Here is a 19,976-nt window from a genome sequence, read left to right on the forward strand (position 1 = left end):
GTCCCGCGTCCCGTCCCACGTCTGTGATGCATTAGGGGGGGGGGGGGCCCTCCTCGTCCTCCTCCTCCCCCCGTGACCCGCGGATCGCACCACAATCGCGTGATGTTGACGATCTCGCCTGGCATGCAGGAGGTCGCGGGTTAGCCCCTGACCCTGATGCAATTTACGTGATCTACATTGAAGACGGATATCTTTAGAACTGCTTTTGGGTGTTTAGTTTGTTGTCCTTTTCCCCACACCTCCGATTAGCACGGTTGGCAAGAACAGAGCCTCACCATTCTGGCGAATTGTCCGATGATGCTGGATGCAATTATCAGTGAAACGTCCTACTACTCAAAAATTGTAAATGTTGTGGTTTCACGTTTCAACGCACCGGTGGGCTAAAGCAGTGAATTATTTGTCTTTTGTCAACGTGACACTTTTTTGCTGATTGGCCGTGTCGTGTGGTGGAGGGTTACGACACATTTATAAATAACGCGATCTAAACCCAACAACGTTGATTATGAATAATATTGGTGGCGAAAGCCTACGTGTTAAACTGGTGTGAAAGAAGTGCAACGTACACGGATTACATTTGGAGATTTTGTTTTTCTCTCTCCTCGGGGTCGCGTAGAGTTTTCTCCGGGTCATTCGGCGGTTTCCCTCCACGTCACGTGTCTTGAGTGTTTGGCTGCCGCTTTACAACTCCCACGCGATGATGATGATGATAAGCCACTTGGTTGGGTGCATAATTTGCGATAGGCAGGTCGCTCATGAAAACTATCTACGCAGCTCAGCGTTGCCGTACCTGGTGAAACACAAAGTAGTTTGGTGGTTTGTAGTCTTGTCTAGGATTTGCAGGAGGCCCGGCGGCACCCACACGGAGCGACCGAGCAGCACTTCCTGGGCTCAATCTCAGCCGGGCGATCTCACCAATCTCAACAATCTCACCAATGTTGCCGCTGGCGGAGGGGTGGGGGGCAGGGGAGGATGGGGGGGGAGGTGTAAGGGGAAGAGGATGGAGGGAGGGGGGAAGATTGGCACAGGGAGGAACTACTAACCATATCCAACTCTTGATATTATTACTATATCTAACTCTACTTAGTGGTTCCTAAGCTATGAGATGGGGAGGAGGTAGGGGGAGTGCCACTGAGACGATGGGCACCCGCGCCTGTTCCACCAACACGCTCCACTCATTCGCTGACGATGGCAGACAGAGACCCCCCCCGTGTGGCCTGTCACAGAGGGCCGGGCCAAGTGGCGTGAGGAGCGGTGGCCGTGAGGGCGGCTCTGTAGCTCACTAGGGGCTCTGTGGCTCACTAGGGGCTCTGTGGCTCACTAGGGGCTCTGTGGCTCACCAGGGTCTTTGTGGCTCACCAGGGGCTCTGTGGCTCACTAGGGGCTCTGTGGCTCACCAGGGTCTTTGTGGCTCACCAGGGGCTCTGTGGCTCACCAGGGTCTTTGTGGCTCACCAGGGGCTCTGTGGCTCACTAGGGGCTCTGTGGCTCACGAGGGGCTCTGTGGCTCACCAGGGCGGCTCTGTGGCTCACCAGGGCGGCTCTGTGGCTCACTAGGGGCTCTGTGGCTCACCAGGGGCTCTGTGGCTCACGAGGGGCCTGTGGCTCACCAGGGCCTCTGTGGCTCACGAGTTGCTCTGTGGCTCACCAGGGGCTCTGTGGCTCACCAGGGTCTTTGTGGCTCACGAGGGGCTCTGTGGCTCACGAGGGGCTCTGTGGCTCACCAGGGTCTTTGTGGCTCACCAGGGGCCTGTGGCTCACGAGGGGCTCTCTGGCTCACGAGGGGGCCGGTGGCTCACGAGGGGCTCTGTGGCTCACGAGGGGGCCGGTGGCTCACGAGGGGCTCTGTGGCTCACGAGGGGGCCGGTGGCTAACGAGGGGCTCTGTGGCTCACGAGGGGCTCTCTGGCTCACGAGGGGGCCGGTGGCTCACGAGGGGCTCTGTGGCTCACGAGGGGGCCGGTGGCTAACGAGGGGCTCTGTGGCTCACGAGGGGGCCGGTGGCTAACGAGGGGCTCTGTGGCTCACGAGGGGCTCTCTGGCTCACGAGGGGGCCGGTGGCTCACGAGGGGCTCTGTGGCTCACGAGGGGGCCGGTGGCTCACGAGGGGCTCTGTGGCTCACGAGGGGGCCGGTGGCTAACGAGGGGCTCTGTGGCTCACGAGGGGCTCTCTGGCTCACGAGGGGGCCGGTGGCTCACGAGGGGCTCTGTGGCTCACGAGGGGGCCGGTGGCCAGCACCGCCGCCACATGTTTGGCTCGAGAGCGGCAGTCCCGTGACGTTCGCTTCTCCACCGCGTGCCCCCCTCCCACCGACTGTCGGCCTGCATAACAACGACTGCACAGAGAGAATGAATGTTTACTTACCCCGCGAAACGAGAGCCCAAACTCTTTTTTTTTATTTTCAGCAGAGATCCGGCATTGGGAGTTTGTGGCCAATGCCGCTGAGCGTGTGTGGGTTGAACTACGCAACATTGTTACTGCAGGGAGCCGAGAGCATCCACAGTACCCACACAGAACAGGGGGAGATCATACAAACTCCACTCACTCACTCTGTAGAACAGGGGGAGATCATACAAACTCCACTCACTCACTCTGTAGAACAAGGGGAGATCACACAAACTCCACTCACTCACTCTGTAGAACAGGGGGAGATCATACAAACTCCACTCACTCACTCTGTAGAACAGGGGGAGATCATACAAACTCCACTCACTCACTCTGTAGAACAGGGGGAGATCATACAAACTACACTCACTAGCTCTGTAGAACAGGGAGATCATACAAACTCCACTCACTCACTCTGTAGAACAGGGGGAGATCATACAAACTCCACTCACTCACTCTGTAGAACAGGGGGAGATCATACAAACTACACTCACTAGCTCTGTAGAACAGGGGGAGATCATACAAACTCCACTCACTCACTCTGTAGAACAGGGGGAGATCATACAAACTCCACTCACTCTGTAGAACAGGGGGAGATCATACAAACTCCAATCACTCTGTAGAACTACTACGTGTTAGTACTACCACTACTACTCTGTATCTATGAGGCTCTTCTTGACTCTATCAAGACGATTAATTAGTAATAGGTATTCGAGTTTTACCTTCTCCGGCAACAGAGGAGGAGTTAAGATGATCAAACATTCCTGCGTTGAACCTCTTTCGCACCGTACGTAGCCAACCGTGCTTCTCGGAGGTGCGGATTAAACACCACAATAGACACACACACACGCCAATTTGTTTATTGCAAGGCATCATCAAGTAGTCCGCGTTAACCACACGTCTTGCTTGTGGCAAAGCAGGCAAACAAACTTGTTTTGATGATGGTAATAATAATAATATTAATCGCATCGTCCTTGAAGCTGATTGGTCTACATCAGAGCCTCACCTTCGATTAGCACGGCTGGCTACGTGCGGTGTGAAAGACGTTCAACACACACACACACGTCCATACAACAGCCTCCTCCTGTGTGGCCGTGCCTCTGCACCAGCAGCAGTGTTCGTAGACCAGAGACCAACGCCAAGAGGCGATCAGCACGCAGGGCAATGGAAATATCAAAGCATCACAATAGATTTCGATTTAAAGCTTTCGTGACTGCAGGGATTAATCTTCTTGGTTCTTTCGGTAAAGTCACGTAGAAGGGAAATAATACAATAATAATACAAATAGAACATAATAAAATAATTCTCAGCGAGAATTATTGAATTATGTTTAATTTTTTTTATTTAAAACATAATAAAATAATTCTCACTGAGAATTATTTTTTTTTCCTTTAAAACATAAAATAATTCTCAATGAGAATTATTTAATTATGTTTTAAATATTTAAAAAAATAAAACAATAAAATTATTCTCAGTGAGAATTATTTAATTATGTTTTAAATAAAAAAAATAAAACATAATTAAATAATTCTCACTGAGAATTATTTTATTATGTTTTATTTTTTATGATTTAATTGTTTTCCCTTCTACGTGACTTTACCGAAAGAACCAAGAAGATGCATCACAATAGCTCGCGGGTCTATGGGTTTCCCCCCATAAGTATTTATTACGGTTAAGGCTGCGCGGTCGTCTTAAATTAAACTAAAAACTATTTGTTTTATTTTACCAGGTCAAGCCCACTGCGCTCCATCGCTCGCTAGCGACGTGGACATCACAAATGATAGCTCAACGAAGCGGCTTGTCCATAATAGAGGTTTTCGGGTGAGATCGCGTAAATATATAAATGTGTCGTTAAAACCCGCCACCACCCGACACAGCCAACTAGGAAGGGTTACATCTTGACTTAAAGCTTTCGTGGCTGCAGGGATTCATATTCTTTGGGTTCAAAGAAAATAACTAAAATTAACAAAAACTAAGCGACACGTCTCAGACCGTGTTCGTGAACACAAGGCAGATCTGAAACACGGTAGGACCAATACCTCGGCCGTGGCTGATCATTGTTTTACTGCACTGTACCCCACCACACTCCCCCAGGGTGGGGACGCCGCCGCCGAGAGAGAGAGAGGAATGCGATTTGTTTCCGATTCCTCCACTCCCGTGACCTCTCGCGCACAAAGACAAAGCTCCCCCGTGTAGCCTGTGACTGACTGCCGGGACAAGTGCTGTTGGCGAGTAGCAGCACCGCATGAAGGCTGCCGGCACACGAGTGGGTGGGTGGCCAGCACCACGCCCGGCCGCCTTTGTCTCCCCAGTGGCGATGTTTACACACCGCACCAGGTACTCATTTGAGGCTGAGTCGACCTAGGGGAGGCCCAGGACCGGTTCAGATAATCGTCACCGGTGTTGGCCGTGAGCGGGAATCGAACTCGGGTCGCCGGGTTCGTAGCGCAGCGTAGCGCTAACCACTACACCACCGCTCCCCACACACACACAGATGCTTACATACACACTCACACACGCTTACACACACACATGCTTACATACACACACACGCTTACATACTCACGCTTACACACTCACACGCGCTTACACACACACACTTACACACGCTTACACACTCACACACACACTTACACACGCTTACACACACTTACACACGCTTACACACACTTACACACGCTTACACACACACTCGCACACACGCTTACTCTTACACATTCTCAGGTCCACGAATAGTCTGGACGGTAAATGAACTCGGGGGGGGGGGGGTGTCCGCCGGGTTCCCAGGGCCGTGCGCTCACTGCTGTAGTTACACTCCACACGAGGTCCTACATTTAAGGCTGAGTCGAGCTAGGGGATGCCCAGGAACCCAGGTCAAACGCTCGCCGATTTTTTTTATTGATCGTGAGCGGGAATCGAACTCGGGGTTGCTGCGTTCGTGGCGCAGTGCGCTAACCACTGCCAACGCTGCAGGCACGTGCACACGTACACACCTACACATACGTACACACACAGTTGAACGTGTACACACACGTACACACCTACACACACGTACACACACAGTTGAACATGTACACACACGTACACACACAGTTGAACATGTACACACACGTACACACACAGTTGAACATGTACACACACGTACACACACAGTTGAACATGTACACACACGGTCGCACATGTACAAAGACACACGCACAGACGCGGGTGAGGGCTGGCGTGGTGAGGGTTTGATGTTTGTATGCGTCTCTGTGCGCGTGTTTTAGCAGAGTTGACCACTAAGGTGTCTTTGTGTGTGTGTCTTATTATCGCCACTGGGGAGACAAAGGCGGCCGGGCGTGGTTGCTACCACCCCCTCGTGTGCCGTGCCGGCCTTCACAGGTGCTGCTCGATAACAGCACTTGCCCCAAAACGTGTGACAAGGCTGCACGGGGGACCTTTGTCTGTGTATGTGTGCAGCAGTGGCCTTGGTGTGGTCTGGGACTGTTGGGCATCGCAATGTGCAACTTCTACTAACTCTGTCCAGTGTGTCAGTGATGTGGTTACCTGTCCTATACTTTGCAGTCTTATCGTGGGGTTTGTGTTGTTTGTTGTAAGTTTCTGACCCGCCCCTACTGTGCATCTGTGAAAAAAAGCTTCATCGCTCACCTCCGCCAGTGGGCGGGGCTACCTGAGTAGTGGGCGGGGCTATCTGGGCAGGGGGCGGGGTAACCTGGGCTGTGTGCGGGCTACCTGAGCAGTGAGTGGGGCTACCTGGGTAGTGGGCGGGGCTACCTGGGCAGTGGGCGGGGCTACCTCGCCACGTGACGCCGCTCCTTGCCGTTGCTAATTGGACATCTGTGATAAAGAGCTTCATAGCTCATCGGATTCCTCCACGAAAAATACTGATTCTGATTTTTAATTGAATGCTAACGAAGCTAAACGCCCCCCCCCCACCTGCCCCCCCACCTGCCCCCCCCACCTGCCCCCCCCCCACCTGCCCCCCCCCACCTGCCCCCCCCACCTGCCCCCTCTTCCTCTCAACAGGGGAGAATGGCCGCCGCCGTCGCTCGGGAGCGAGCGAGGAGTTCAACAGCCCCGAGTGCGACTCCATCGCCCCGTCCAGCCAACCACTCACCACGCGGGTGAGCCGCACTCACCACAGCCGCACTCGCCGCACTCACCACAGCCGCAACGGCCGCCGCAGCCGTCGCCACCACCACTGCCCCGCTACCACCGGCGCACCCTCACTGCGGTGCCGAGATGGCCCTTGCGCAGCTGTGCTGTACCGTGATGTACCGTGCTGTACCGTGCTGTGCCGTGCTGTGCCGTGCTGTGCCGTGGCACGCTGTGCCGTGGCACGCTGTGCCGAGCTGCCGATGTCGCGTGTGGCGTACGAGCTGGAACGCATCGGTGGCCTCGTGGCCACAGGCCGTGTCCAAAGGGAGCTGCTTCATCATCGTCATCGGGGCCACATCATCATCACCATCATCGGGCCACATCATCATTGGGCATCATCACCATCATCATCACCATCATCATCACCATCATCATCTCCATCATCAACACCATCATCATCATCACCATCATCAACACCATCATCATCATCGGGACACATCATCATCATCATCATTGGGCATCAACATCATTGGGCAGCATCACCATCACCATAGGGCCACACCATCATCACCATCATCATCACCATCATCATCATCATTGGGCAGCATCGCCATCACCATAGGGCCACACCATCATCACCATCATCGGGCAGCATCACGGTGGTGGATCACGGGGTAATCGGCGCCGTTAGTGTGAGCACCCAACCAGCCTGCGCGCCATTCACAGCGCTAATCCGGTTTAATGCGCCGGCAAATTGCGTATCCAAACAAGAGACTGGAATGGATGCCGATATACATTGCGCAATGACACAAAGCCCATGGGCCGCACGCAAGTCTAGCAGCCTCCTACCGCTGTTATTGAGCCGATCTGGCCCGTGCCTTCCAATAAACTCCAGTCCTGGTTCCGCGTCACGACCCACCCGGGCATTAAAGTCTCCCAACGGGATGACTCTACCCCGCGGGGGGGGGACACGAGCTAGCACCTGCGACAGGAGGTCATCGAAGGGCGTCCGACTCATCGGCCTTGCCTCCATCCCTCCGTTGATGTTCGTCTTCGGTGGGGGGCTGCCGTTGTTATTGAGCCGATCTTATAAATCGTATTTTATATTTACTTAGCGCTGTCATCAAAGGTGCTTTGCAAGGGTTATGAGTGGTACAATTAGGGGAGCTAAACGTGATGCGGTGAATAGGGGTGGCGTATGTGGAGGGAAGTTGGTGGGTACAGGAATTACGGGGATACCGAGGGATGGAGGGAAGGAATTGGCAGGGAGGAAAGCGGTGGGTTGATCTGACCCGTGCCGTGCCGATCGCTCCGGCCCAGGTGCCTGCGTCATGACCCAGTAAGACTCCAATCACGAGTGGCCACTTTCGCCATCAGCTTTGAGACGGCAGGTCGTACAATCCGCCACGCCTGCATCAGTGTCACACGTACGCACCTACGCACGTTCGGTGAACTTCTTTGCACCGTACGTAGCCAACCGTGCGGGTGAAGGGCAAACTAAATAAACACGACAAGAACGAGTTCTAAAGACATTAGATTGTCAGTCTAGATGATGTGAAAGTGCATAGTTCTCAGTAGTTTCCTAATATCGGAAGGAAGAACGTTCCAGACGGCCGCACGTCTGAGCGCCGCGCGATGCGGAGACGGTCTTTGTTCAATGGTTAGCCACTCACCCACTCACCCACTCATCCACTCACGCACTCACCCACTCACCCACTCATCCACTCACCCACTCACGCACTCACGCACTCACGCACTCACCCACTCGCCCCCCCACTCATCCACTCACGCACTCGCCCACCTACCCACTCGCCCACTCATCCACTCGCCCACCCACTCACTGACCCACTCACGCACTCACCCACTCACGCACTCACCCACTCACGCACTCACCCACTCACGCACTCGCCCACTCATCCACTCGCCCACCCACTCACTGACCCACCCACTCACTGACCCCCACATGCTTGTATGTATGTTGCACTTCCTTCGCACCGTACTTAGACAACTGTGATAATCGGAGGTGGGAGGGGAAAGACAACAAACTAAACACAAAATAAATTAGTTTGTCCATCTAGATGATGATGATTTAAAGGTGCGTAGCTCCCAGTGGCTTCCGAATATCGTAAGGAAGAGCGTTCCAGACGGCCACAGGAGCGCATCTGAAAGTGCCGCACGATGCGGTGACCACCGTCTTTGTTTCGATGGCGCGACAAAAGCCGCCGCTGTTAGGATGAGCGAAGTTTGTGTGATGGTGGTTTATAGGTACTTGACGAGATCAGCGAGGAATTGTGGTTCATTTAATCCTCCACACCTGTGCAACAGATGTCAGAGGAAGGGATCGAACCCTCGACCCTCCCGTATACCAGGCGAGGTAGTTCACATCTCCTCGTCGCCTTCGTTGAGATATCACTAGCCGCTGATGTGAGCCGTAGCCAAGAATCCCACCAACTTTTTTTTCTTTTAATTCCCTGGAATTTAGCTAAAGTACAGAAACAGATGTAATGTTTTCTGTGATGAGGCTGAGCCCATCAATTCACTGCACTTGAGAACGCAGTTTAATTACAACCCAGTCTCTATACGAGTGTACGGGTCTCTGTGTGAGTCTACGGGTCTCTGTGTTAATCTATGGGTCTCTACGCGAGTCTGGATCTCCATGTGAGTCTATGGGTCCCTGTGTTAGTCTATCGGTCTCTGTGAGCCTTTGGGTATCGGTGTGATGAGTCTATCGGTCTCTGTGTGGTGAGTCTATGGGTCTATGTGAGGTGAGTCTATGGGTTTACGTGTGGTCTGTGGGTCTCCTCTATATGAATCTGTGGGTCTCTGTCAGACATTGGTGGCCGGGCTGAGACCCATCGAGCGCACCACGCTTGTAGAACCCGGATTGGAACCCAGCGTGGTCGGCCTCGCGTGCTCGCAGCGCCTGTGACCCCTCTCCAGTCGCCGTGACATTTGTTTAAACCGCGGCGCACGAAGCCAACTGTTTACACGCCGGGTGAACGTGGGCACGGGCGCAGGGAAGGTTTCCAAAAAACTCTGCGTGGGAAGCGGCATTTGTAGAACGAGCGCGGAGAGAGAGAGAGGGGGGGGTGGGGTGGTGGGGGTGCCGCGTAACGCCCCGGTCCACTTGGCCACGCGTCGCTGTGCTGGACGGGATCCCGGCCCTGCCCACGCCGCTTCGCCGAGCCGGCGCTGCTGCCCCTACTTGGGTGGGAGGGGGTCACGGCCTCCTCCTTCCTGCCGCTCCCCTCTGCGTCCACTCGGCTCCACTCCACCCCCTGCACATCCTCCTACCCCTCATTCTCCTCCACCTCAACCACCAACTCATCCACCAACTCATCCACCAACTCAACCACCAACTCATCCACCAACTCATCCACCACCTCATCCACCAACTCAACCACCAACTAATCCACCAACTCATCCACCAACTCATCCACCAACTCAACCACCAACTCATCCACCAACTCAACCACCAACTCATCCACCAACTCAACCACCACCTCATCCACCAACTCAACCACCAACTCAACCACCACCTCATCCACCAACTCAACCACCAACTCAACCACCAACTCAACCACCACCTCATCCACCAACTCAACCACCAACTCATCCACCACCTCATCCACCAACTCATCCACCAACTCAACCACCAACTCAACCACCACCTCATCCACCAACTCAACCACCAACTCATCCACCAACTCATCCACCAACTCAACCACCACCTCATCCACCAACTCAACCACCAACTCATCCACCACCTCATCCACCAACTCATCTTCCAACTCATCCACCAACTCATCCACCACCTCATCCACCAACTCATCTTCCAACTCATCCACCAACTCATCTTCCAACTCATCCACCAACTCATCCACCAACTCAACCACCATCTCATCCACCACCTCATCCACCAACTCATCTTCCAACTCATCCACCAACTCATCCACCAACTCATCCTCCACCTCATCCACCACCTCATCCTTCTCATCATCCTCCTGCTCCACCTCATCCATCTGCTCATCATTCTCATCATCCTCTACCTCCTCCACCTCCTCCACCTCCTCCTCATGTCTGCTCTACCTTCCGGCTGCTTCCTCTCCTCTCACTCAGCTTCCGGGCCTATCAGCTCCATGACTCGTGGAGTTACACAGAGACTCATAGACTACTCGCACAGAGGCACGTGGTGTTTGTAGTGTTGGTGGTTAGGGTGGTGTTGGTGGTGTTGGTGGTGGTGGTGGTGGCGGTGTCGGTGGTGGTGCCGCCATCTCCCATCCCACCCTGGGGTGCAGTCTCCATCCCCTCGTTCCCCCGCCCCGTGCCTCTCGCCCATCACGTGCCCGTGATGAAGGCCCAACTTGTTGTTGTTGTTATTGTTGTAGTTCACGACAAATTAGATTTTTTCTTCGTGAATGCTGTGATGATGATATGTGGCATTGTGTGTGTGGCACCGTGATAATGATGATGATGTGTGTGTGCCATTGTGTGTGTGGTGATCTGTGATGACTGTGTGTGTGTGTGGCACTGTCAAATGAGGTGTGTGTGTGTGGCGCCGTGTGTGTGTGGTGCTGTGAGGATGACGATGTTCTGCGTGCGTCGTGGTCGGGTATCCGAGTCGTCGCTAAACGAGTCGTCGCTAACGCTGCGTTCAATTTTTCGTTCTCCCCCCCCGACCCCTCCTCCAGCTTCTAACGGAATCCTGCGGTGGACACGGCCACCGTGTACCCATGGTAGGGCCCACTCCGTGTGCCACTCACAGCTAACTCCGCGTGTCACTCCAACGCCCCTCTGTGCCACTCACAGCTAACTCCGTGTGCCACTCCAGTGCCCCTCTGTGCCACTCACAGCTAACTCTGTGTGCCACTCCAGCGCCCCTCTGTGCCACTCACAGCTAACTCCGTGTGCCACTCCAGCGCCCCTCTGTGCCACTCACAGCTAACTCCGTGTGTCACTCCAGCGCCCCTCTGTGCCACTCACAGCTAACTCCGTGTGCCACTCCAGCGCCCCTCTGTGCCACTCACAGCTAACTCCGTGTGCCACTCCAGCGCCCCTCTGTGCCACTCACAGCTAACTCCGTGTGTCACTCCAGCGCCCCTCTGTGCCACTCACAGCTAACTCCGTGTGTCGCTCCAGCGCCCCTCTGTGCCACTCACAGCTAACTCCGTGTGCCACTCCAGCGCCCCTCTGTGCCACTCACAGCTAACTCCGTGTGCCACTCCAGCGCCCCTCTGTGCCACTCACAGCTAACTCCGTGTGTCACTCCAGCGCCCCTCTGTGCCACTCACAGCTAACTCCGTGTGCCACTCCAGCGCCTCTCTGTGCCACTCACAGCTAACTCCGTGTGTCACTCCAGCGCCCCTCTGTGCCACTCACAGCTAACTCCGTGTGCCGCTCCAGCGCCCCTCTGTGCCACTCACAGCTAACTCCGTGTGTCACTCCAGCGCCCCTCTGTGCCACTCACAGCTAACTCCGTGTGCCACTCCAGCGCCCCTCTGTGCCACTCACAGCTAACTCCGTGTGTCACTCCAGCGCCCCTCTGTGCCACTCACAGCTAACTCCGTGTGCCACTCCAGCGCCCCTCTGTGCCACTCACTGCTAACTCCGTGTGTCACTCCAGCGCCCCTCTGTGCCACTCACCGCTAACTCCGTGTGTCACTCCAGCGCCCCTCTGTGCCACTCACAGCTAACTCCGTGTGTCACTCCAGCGCCCCTCTGTGCCACTCACAGCTAACTCCGTGTGTCACTCCAGCGCCCCTCTGTGCCACTCACAGCTAACTCCGTGTGCCGCTCCAGCGCCCCTCTGTGCCACTCACAGCTAACTCCGTGTGCCACTCCAGCGCCCCTCTGTGCCACTCACAGCTAACTCCGTGTGTCACTCCAGCGCCCCTCTGTGCCACTCCAACGTTGTCTCTGTATCACTCACAACTGAGTCTGTGTGTTATACACAACTGAGTCTGTGTGTCACTCACAACTGAGTCTGTGTGTTATACACAACCTGCTGCCTCTGTGTCACTCAGAACATCTCTGTGTGTCACGCAAAACTGATCATCTTGTTTGTCACAAAGAAAAGGCTGTGTGTGTGTCACTCAAATCTTTCCCGCTGTGAACCGTGCCTCTGTGTGTCACACAACAGGCCATCTGTCTGTGTGTGTCAGAGACCAACTTTTATGCGTCTTGACGTGCACCTGCGTGCGTGTGCGTGTCACCGCCGTGTGTCACTCGGAGAAGAGTGTGTGCCACGTCAGAGTCCTGTGGGCTCGTCAAATGGGGGAGTTTTTTCCCAGCGTGCCAGCGCTTACACCCGGCACCCTGCACGGATGATCATCGTCACCAAACCAACAACCGCTCAATACAAACTAAACTCCATAATGCGGCTTTTGTTGGGTTAGATCGCGTAAATATATCAATGTGTCGTTAAACCCGCCACCACCCGACACGGCTAACTAGTGAGGGTTGTCACGTAAACAGAACGTGGCCAATTCGTCGCTAGTACAGCACTAGTGTGTAGTAGTGTATTGTATAGTGTAGTGTATAGTGTAGTGTTTAGTAGTGTAGTATATGATAGTGTAGTGTATAGTGTAGTGTATAGTGTAGTATACTAGTACAGCACTAGTGTATAGTAGTGTATAGTGTAGTGTACTAGTACAGCACTAACCGGTTGTGTGTCGGAGAGCCAAGCCACAACATTTACAATCTGAGCACCGTGACGTTTCGCCAGTAATCACAACCAGCTTCATCAGGCGACAGCCAGAGTTGTGGGGAAGTCCTCCACCTGCTTCAACAGACACCAGGATGAGGCACCACAAACGAGGAGTGGGAAGGCAGCAACAGCCACACGATGAGACCACGCGACCAACAATATCCCCCCAATCTCTGCTGTCCTCTGCGTAGCGAGATAGTTTCCAGGGCGGTTTATAAGCGCGGGAGGAGAACTGAGCACCTGGAGAAAACCCTCCGGGTGCGAGTGAGGAGGCCACCACTCGCTCTGCCGCTGTGTGCCGCCTGCTCCAGGCAGAGCCACCCAGGGTGAGGGAAGGGAATTCCGCAGCCCATCCGCGAGCGATCCGCCAACCCCGCGCTGCCGCTCACGCCGCCCCCACGGCGCTGCTGGATTGCTGCAGGCCACAGCGGCTGAGCCGAGCACGGCATTGTCGGGTTGCGAGGATGCAATCGTCTGCCGCTCGGTATCGGCACGGCTCATCCAATCCCTTGGCAAACTCTTCGCGTGCCGAGCCAGTCGGCGTGAAATCGATTATTTATTTATTTTATATTTATAGAGCGCCTGGGCTGAAGGAGTTCGAGCAGCGGCCACAACGACCGAGCGGTTTGGGGACGTCAGCAGCGGCGGCGCGAGGGGCGATGGACGAGTGACCGTAGACTGAGCTCGTTTTGATTTTAACAGACATCACTCCCCCGTACCGAGCTGCAATGTTGCTCTTCTGCAGAAGCGGCCCTGGCCATCGCAAACGATAGCGTCGTCATCATCGTCGTCATCATCACGTGGAAATGTTGATCCTAAATGTGGAGGGGAAAAGTCAGAGGACCCGGAGAAGAATCCACGCGACCACGGGGAGAGAGACAGAGAGACGCAAACTTTGAATATGCATCTGTACGTTGAACTTCTTTTTCACCGTACGTAGCCAGCCGTGTTCGTCGGCGGCTCGGGGGAAGGACGAAAAACTAAACACAAAAAGGAGTTCGAAAAAAATTCGTCTTCCATCGAGATGATGATGATGTTAAAGTGCTTAGCTCCAGTGGCGCCCTAATAATGAACGTAGACAAGAGGCTGACGTCAGGGCCGCGAGCGAACCCACTACCTCCTCCAATCCTGGCAAGAGAAAACATCGTCTAGGCAGCACGGTGCCCCCCTCGCTCGAGATTGTACGGACGCAGGAGCAGCTGCAGCAGCAGGAGCTGCAGCTGCAGGAGCAGGAACTGCAGCAGCAGGAGCTGCAGCAGGAGCAGCAGCAGCAGCAGTTGCTGACAGGGCCCTCCTGACCGAGAGATCTGCGAGTCTCAAGCGAGGCCTTGCCTGGGGGGAGCCGCCGCGTAATTCACTCCGGGGCCCCCGGCTCCCCCCCCCCCCCCTCGGCGTCCCCCCACTCGGGGCAGCACCACGGACAAACACCCCCCCCCCCTCGCAGCCGCCGCCTCCGCCACCGCCGCTACCACCGACAGCGACCACGACGACTGCAGTCAAAAAGAATTCCGTCGAATGAAATAAAACAACAGCAGCAGCAGCAGCGACGATAACAGCCGACCGGCATCTTCGTTGTAAACCGCGGCAAACGCAGCGCTCCCCCACACAGCAGGGCAATTAAACAGCGAGAAAACCCCCTCCGTGGCCCCCCCCACCCCCCTCCGTGCCCCCCTCCCCGCCGCGTAGTGCGCAGTGGGGCTGAGTCACGTGAGCCGTGAGCCGGCATCATGGTTTGCTCGCCTCGCTCCACGTCGCGTTCCGACAGTCCGTGCGTGCGTCTGTGCGTGCGTCTGTGAGTGCGTGCGTGCATGTGTGCGTCTGTGAGTGTGTGCGTGTGTGCGCCTGTAAGTGTGTGCGTCTGTGCGTGAGTGCGTCTGTGAGTGTGTGCGTCTGTGAGTGTGTGCGTGCGTGTGCATGTGAGTGTGTGCGTCTGCGTGTGCCTGTGCGTAGCGAGCGGTCATAGCCAGCGAGGGAGGAGCCGCCCCGGCGAGCATTTGAGTGTTTCCAGCTCTCGCTCTCTCTCCCCCGCCTGCCTCTCTCCCCCTCTCTCTCCCTCTCCCTGCCTCTCTCTCTCCCTGCCTCTCTCTCTCCCTGCCTCTGTCCCTGCCTCTCTCTCCGCCTCTCTCTCCCTGCCTCTCTCCCTCTCGTCTCGCTCTCCGCAAAATTGACAATTTCAAAGTGGCGTCGCGCTCTGCGCCGCGTTGAGCCGTTCTAGCGAGCGGTGGAGGTGAGCCCGAGTGCTCGTGCGGTAGCGATGGAGCGGCTGATCGAGGTACGATGGCCGCTCTGGACGGGTACCTGCGGTGGCATCGCTGTGGCCAATGAGCGAAGCCTCCCGCTGTCGCCCCGCGGCCTCCCTCGCTTACTCGAATTCATTCCATTCCTTGAGCGAGTCTGTGGGTCTTTGCGTGAGTCTACAGGTCCCTGTGTGAGTATACTGGTCCCTGTGTGAGTCTGTGGGTCTCTGCGTGAGTCTACAGGTCCCTTTGTGAGTCTACTGGTCCCTGCGTGAGTCTACAGGTCTCTGTGTGAGTCTGTGGGTCTCTGCGTGAGTCTACAGGTCTCTGTGTGAGTCTACTGGTCCCTGCGTGAGTCTACAGGTCCCTGCGTAAGTCTTTGGGTCTCTGCGTGAGTCTACAGGTCCCTGCGTGAGTCTTTGGGTCTCTGCGTGAGTCTACAGGTCCCTGCGTAAGTCTTTGGGTCTCTGCGTGAGTCTACAGGTCCCTGCGTGAGTCTGCAGGTCCCTGTGTGAGTCTGTGGGTCTCTGTGTGAGTCTGCAGGTCCCTGCGTGAGTCTACTGGTCCCTGCGTGAGTCTGTGGGTCTTTGTGTGAGTCTGTGGGTCCCTGCGTGAGTCTGCAGTTCCCTGTGCAGTCTGTAGCTGTAGGCCAGTGTAATGTACCGGTGCGTTGTGTAACAAGCGTGTGCGTGCGTGCGTGCGTGTGTGTGTGTGCGTGCGTGTGTGTGCGTGTGTGTGTGTGTGCGTGCGTGTGTGTGCGTGTGTGTGTGTGTGCGTGCGTGCGTGCGTGTTTGTGCGTGTGTGTGGCTGGGGTGGTAACAACAACCGCTCGCTGGGGCCTGCGGATGGTCAACGCAGCCCTCTGGATAAACAATGCAGGGCCACAGCTCCCACACGCAGGCCAGAGGGGTGCCCGGTGTTTAGGGCGGGGGCGGTCATGGTGTTCAGGGTGGGGGGGGGGGGAGCACGTGGCAGCAGGATGGTGTTCAAGGTGTTGGCGTTGATGATGATGTTGATGTTTCCGACGATGACGATGTTGACGTTGACGACATCGATGACATCGACAACATGGACGTTGATGGCGTGACATTTACAATGACTATTGGCAATGACAGTGTTGTTGACGATGATGATGTTGACAATGACTGTTGATAATGATGTGTTGGTGGCGATGGTGGCGATGTCGTGCAGGATGGATCGTCTCGGCGCACCGAGACGATGTACTTCGAGGACGGGCAGCGGAAGATCGACTACATCCTCGCTTACGAAGACTCCGCGGGGAAGGAGGCGGAGAAGAAAGAGGTGAGCGGGGGGGGGGTGCAGGGGGGGGGGGGGCATCGATCCTTCCGAGCCGTCCGCGACGACCAAGCGAGCGCCGGTACGGAACGACTTCGCTGGCCCAGAACCGCCACGCGTCCCGTCGTGACTCAAGCTGCCGCATGGCCGCTTCCCCCGGGCGTCGGTCGGCATCGATGTGCCGCTTCGGAGATGTTAACTACCTCGCCTGGTGTGCAGGAGGTCGTGGGTGCGATCCTGACCCTGACGATGCCTGCTGCTGTATATTTGGAGTTTGCGTGTCTCTCTCTCTCATCATCATCACCACGGTGGCTAGATGTTAACTACCTCGCCTGGTATACAGGAGGTCGTGGGCTCGATCCCGACCCTGACGACGCCTGCTGGAGTTTGCGCGTCTCTCTCTCCCTGTCGTCATGAGGAATTATTCTCCGTTTAGATGATTTGGCTGCTGCTATAAATGCCCACGTGATGAGTCACCGCGCTGAGCTCCCATTTGTGATGGGCAGGTCGCTTCTGAATAATCGCTACGTAGCTCAGCGGGGCCTTACCTGGTAAAATACAAAACAGTTTATAGTTTAGTAAAGACCATCGGTGGGTCCTTAATAATTACCGCGTTGACGGATCCCTGGGGTCTCTGGCAGAGGTCGCAAACGGGTTTTGATTCCTTACCCGTACCCGTACCCGGCCGCACCAAGGTCGCAAACGGGTACCCGTACCCGTGCCCGGCCGGGTATGGGTACGGGTAGCCGGGTATCGGTAGGGTACGGGTATCGGGTACCCGGTTGCGACCTCTGGTCTCCGGTCCGCGTCGACGCGTGCCGCGCCTGAGCGACCGACGGGAGGCGGCCGTGGTGCGCTGATGAGTCTCGGCGAGGTTGAAGCCCGGCGCCGTGTGGCACTGATGAGTCTCGGCGAGGTTGAAGCCCGGCGACGTGTTGCGCTGGTGAGTCTCGGCGAGGTTGAAGCCCGGCGACGTGGTGCGCTGGTGAGTCTCGGCGAGGTTGAAGCCCGGCGCCGTGGTGCGCTGATGAGTCTCGCCGAGGTTGAAGCCCGGCGCCGTGGTGCGCTGATGAGTCTCGGCGAGGTTGAAGCCCGGCGCCGTGGTGCGCTGATGAGTCTCGCCGAGGTTGAAGCCCGGCGCCGTGGTGCGCTGATGAGTCTCGGCGAGGTTGAAGCCTGGCGACGTGGTGCGCTGATGAGTCTCGCCGAGGTTGAAGCCCGGCGCCGTGGTGCGCTGATGAGTCTCGCCGAGGTTGAAGCCCGGCGCCGTGGTGCGCTGATGAGTCTCGGCGAGGTTGAAGCCCGGCGCCGTGGTGCGCTGATGAGTCTCGCCGAGGTTGAAGCCCGGCGCCGTGGTGCGCTGATGAGTCTCGGCGAGGTTGAAGCCTGGCGACGTGGTGCGCTGATGAGTCTCGCCGAGGTTGAAGCCCGGCGACGTGGTGCGCTGATGAGTCTCGGCGAGGTTGAAGCCCGGCGCCGTGGTGCACGATGAGGGGGAGCGACACGGCCAGTAGAATTGGCGGCGTCCGCGCTTCGTGAGTCATCGGCGGCGACTGCAGCAGCAGCAGCAGATGGTGGCAGCCGGATGAGATGACGTCACCCCAAGGCAGGGAGAACTCCGGAATGTGAATAATGAATGGTGCTTGTTGTGTGTGCGTCAGTGTCTGTTTTGTGTCTCTCTGTGTGTATATCTGTATCTGTGTGTGTGTATCTCTGTATGTGTGTGTGTATTTCTGTATCTATGTGTGTGTGTATCTCTGTATCTATGTGTGTGTGTATCTCTGTATCTATGTGTGTGTATCTGTGTGTGTGTGTATCTCTGTATCTGTGTGTGTGTATCTCTGTATGTGTGTGTGTATTTCTGTATCTATGTGTGTGTGTATCTCTGTATCTATGTGTGTGTATCTGTGTGTGTGTGTATCTCTGTATGTGTGTGTGTATTTCTGTATCTATGTGTGTGTGTATCTCTGTATCTATGTGTGTGTATCTGTGTGTGTGTGTATCTCTGTGTGCGTAACTCTGTATCTGTGTGTGTGTGTCTCTGCGTGTGTGTGTCCGTGCCGGGCGTGGTGCTGGCCACCCACACCCCACACGTGTGCCACAGTGCCGGCCTTCATCGGTGCTGCTACTTGCCACTAACAGCGCTTGCCCCAACAGTCTGTTGAGGCTACACAGAGGGGATCTTTGTGTTGGTGTGTGTGCTGTGTATGTGTGTGTGCTGTGTATGTATGTATGTGGGTGTGCTGTGTGTGTGTGTGCTGTGTATGTGCGTGTGCTGTGTTTGTCTGTGTGCTGTGTATGTGTGCGTGTGCTGTGTTTGTGTGTGTGTGTGCTGTGTATGTTTGCGTGTGCGTGTACGCTGAACTTCTTTCGCACCGTATGTAGCCAACCGTGCTTATCGGAGGTGCGGGGGGTACGGCGACGAACTGTGAGCGGCGGGGAGGGAGAGAGAGAGAGCGAGATGTGCGGACGACTGCGACTGCCCGCTGTGCTTCTTACAACAAACATCTATTAAAATACAAAACATCTATGAATAATCATCTGCTCAAAGTGTGACCTTCCACACAGGAAGTGCCCCTCCCATCACTGCCACGACCCCTCCCTGCATCCCCCCACACTTCCTGCGCCTCCCACCACCCCCAAACAAAGACAAAGGTCCCCCGTGTAGACTTTTGGGGGCAAGTGCTGTTCATAGCGAGTAGCAGCACCTATATAGGCCAGCGCTGTGGCACACGAGGGGATGGTGGCCAGCACTAGGCCCGGCCGCCTTTGTCTCCCCAGTGGCGATGCTTACCACACGCCGCACCGGGTACCCATTGGAGGCTGAGTCGACCTAGGGGAGGCCAAGGACCGGTTCAGATAATTGCCACCGGTGTTGGCCGTGAGCAGGAATCGAACTCTGGTCACCGTTGTTACATAGACGCACACGCGCAGAGCGCACGCACAGCACATACACAACGCGCACACACCGACACGCACACACACCGACACGCACACACACCAACACGCACACGTACCAACACGCACACACACCAACACACAGGCAGCTGTGCGTGCCATCTGCTGTGACCCCACCACACCCACGGAGGGCGTTATCAGTCGTGGTCGATGTCACTCGGGCTGCCCGCACGATCCCTGCCCCGCACACTCCCTGCCCCGCACGCTCCCTGCCCCGCACGCTCGCCAAGACGGCTTGGGAGGATTCCGGCTTTGCCTCCTCACTCGCCGCCAGCGATACAGCCCCGAGGTGCACGTGAA

General features: G+C 56.0%; 1 protein-coding gene across 7 annotated transcripts in view; it reads left to right on the forward strand.

Moving 5' to 3' along the window:
- LOC144951976 (anoctamin-5-like) overlaps positions 1-19,976 on the forward strand; it is a 62,938-nt gene that overhangs the window by 11,273 nt on the left and 31,689 nt on the right. For 5 of the 7 annotated variants that reach the window (XM_078882349.1, XM_078882351.1, XM_078882353.1 and 2 more), the window contains exons 3-5: positions 6,408-6,505; positions 11,171-11,215; positions 16,614-16,724. In XM_078882349.1, the coding sequence (XP_078738475.1) occupies positions 6,408-6,505; positions 11,171-11,215; positions 16,614-16,724 (254 nt within the window). Of the gene's footprint in view, positions 1-6,407; positions 6,506-11,170; positions 11,216-15,078; positions 15,458-16,613; positions 16,725-19,976 lie in introns of those variants that run through there. The other 2 variants (XM_078882352.1, XM_078882356.1) reach the window with 2 other exon arrangements.

Source organism: Lampetra fluviatilis, chromosome 64 (assembly GCF_964198595.1).
Source record: "Lampetra fluviatilis chromosome 64, kcLamFluv1.1, whole genome shotgun sequence".
Taxonomy (NCBI): domain Eukaryota; kingdom Metazoa; phylum Chordata; class Hyperoartia; order Petromyzontiformes; family Petromyzontidae; genus Lampetra; species Lampetra fluviatilis.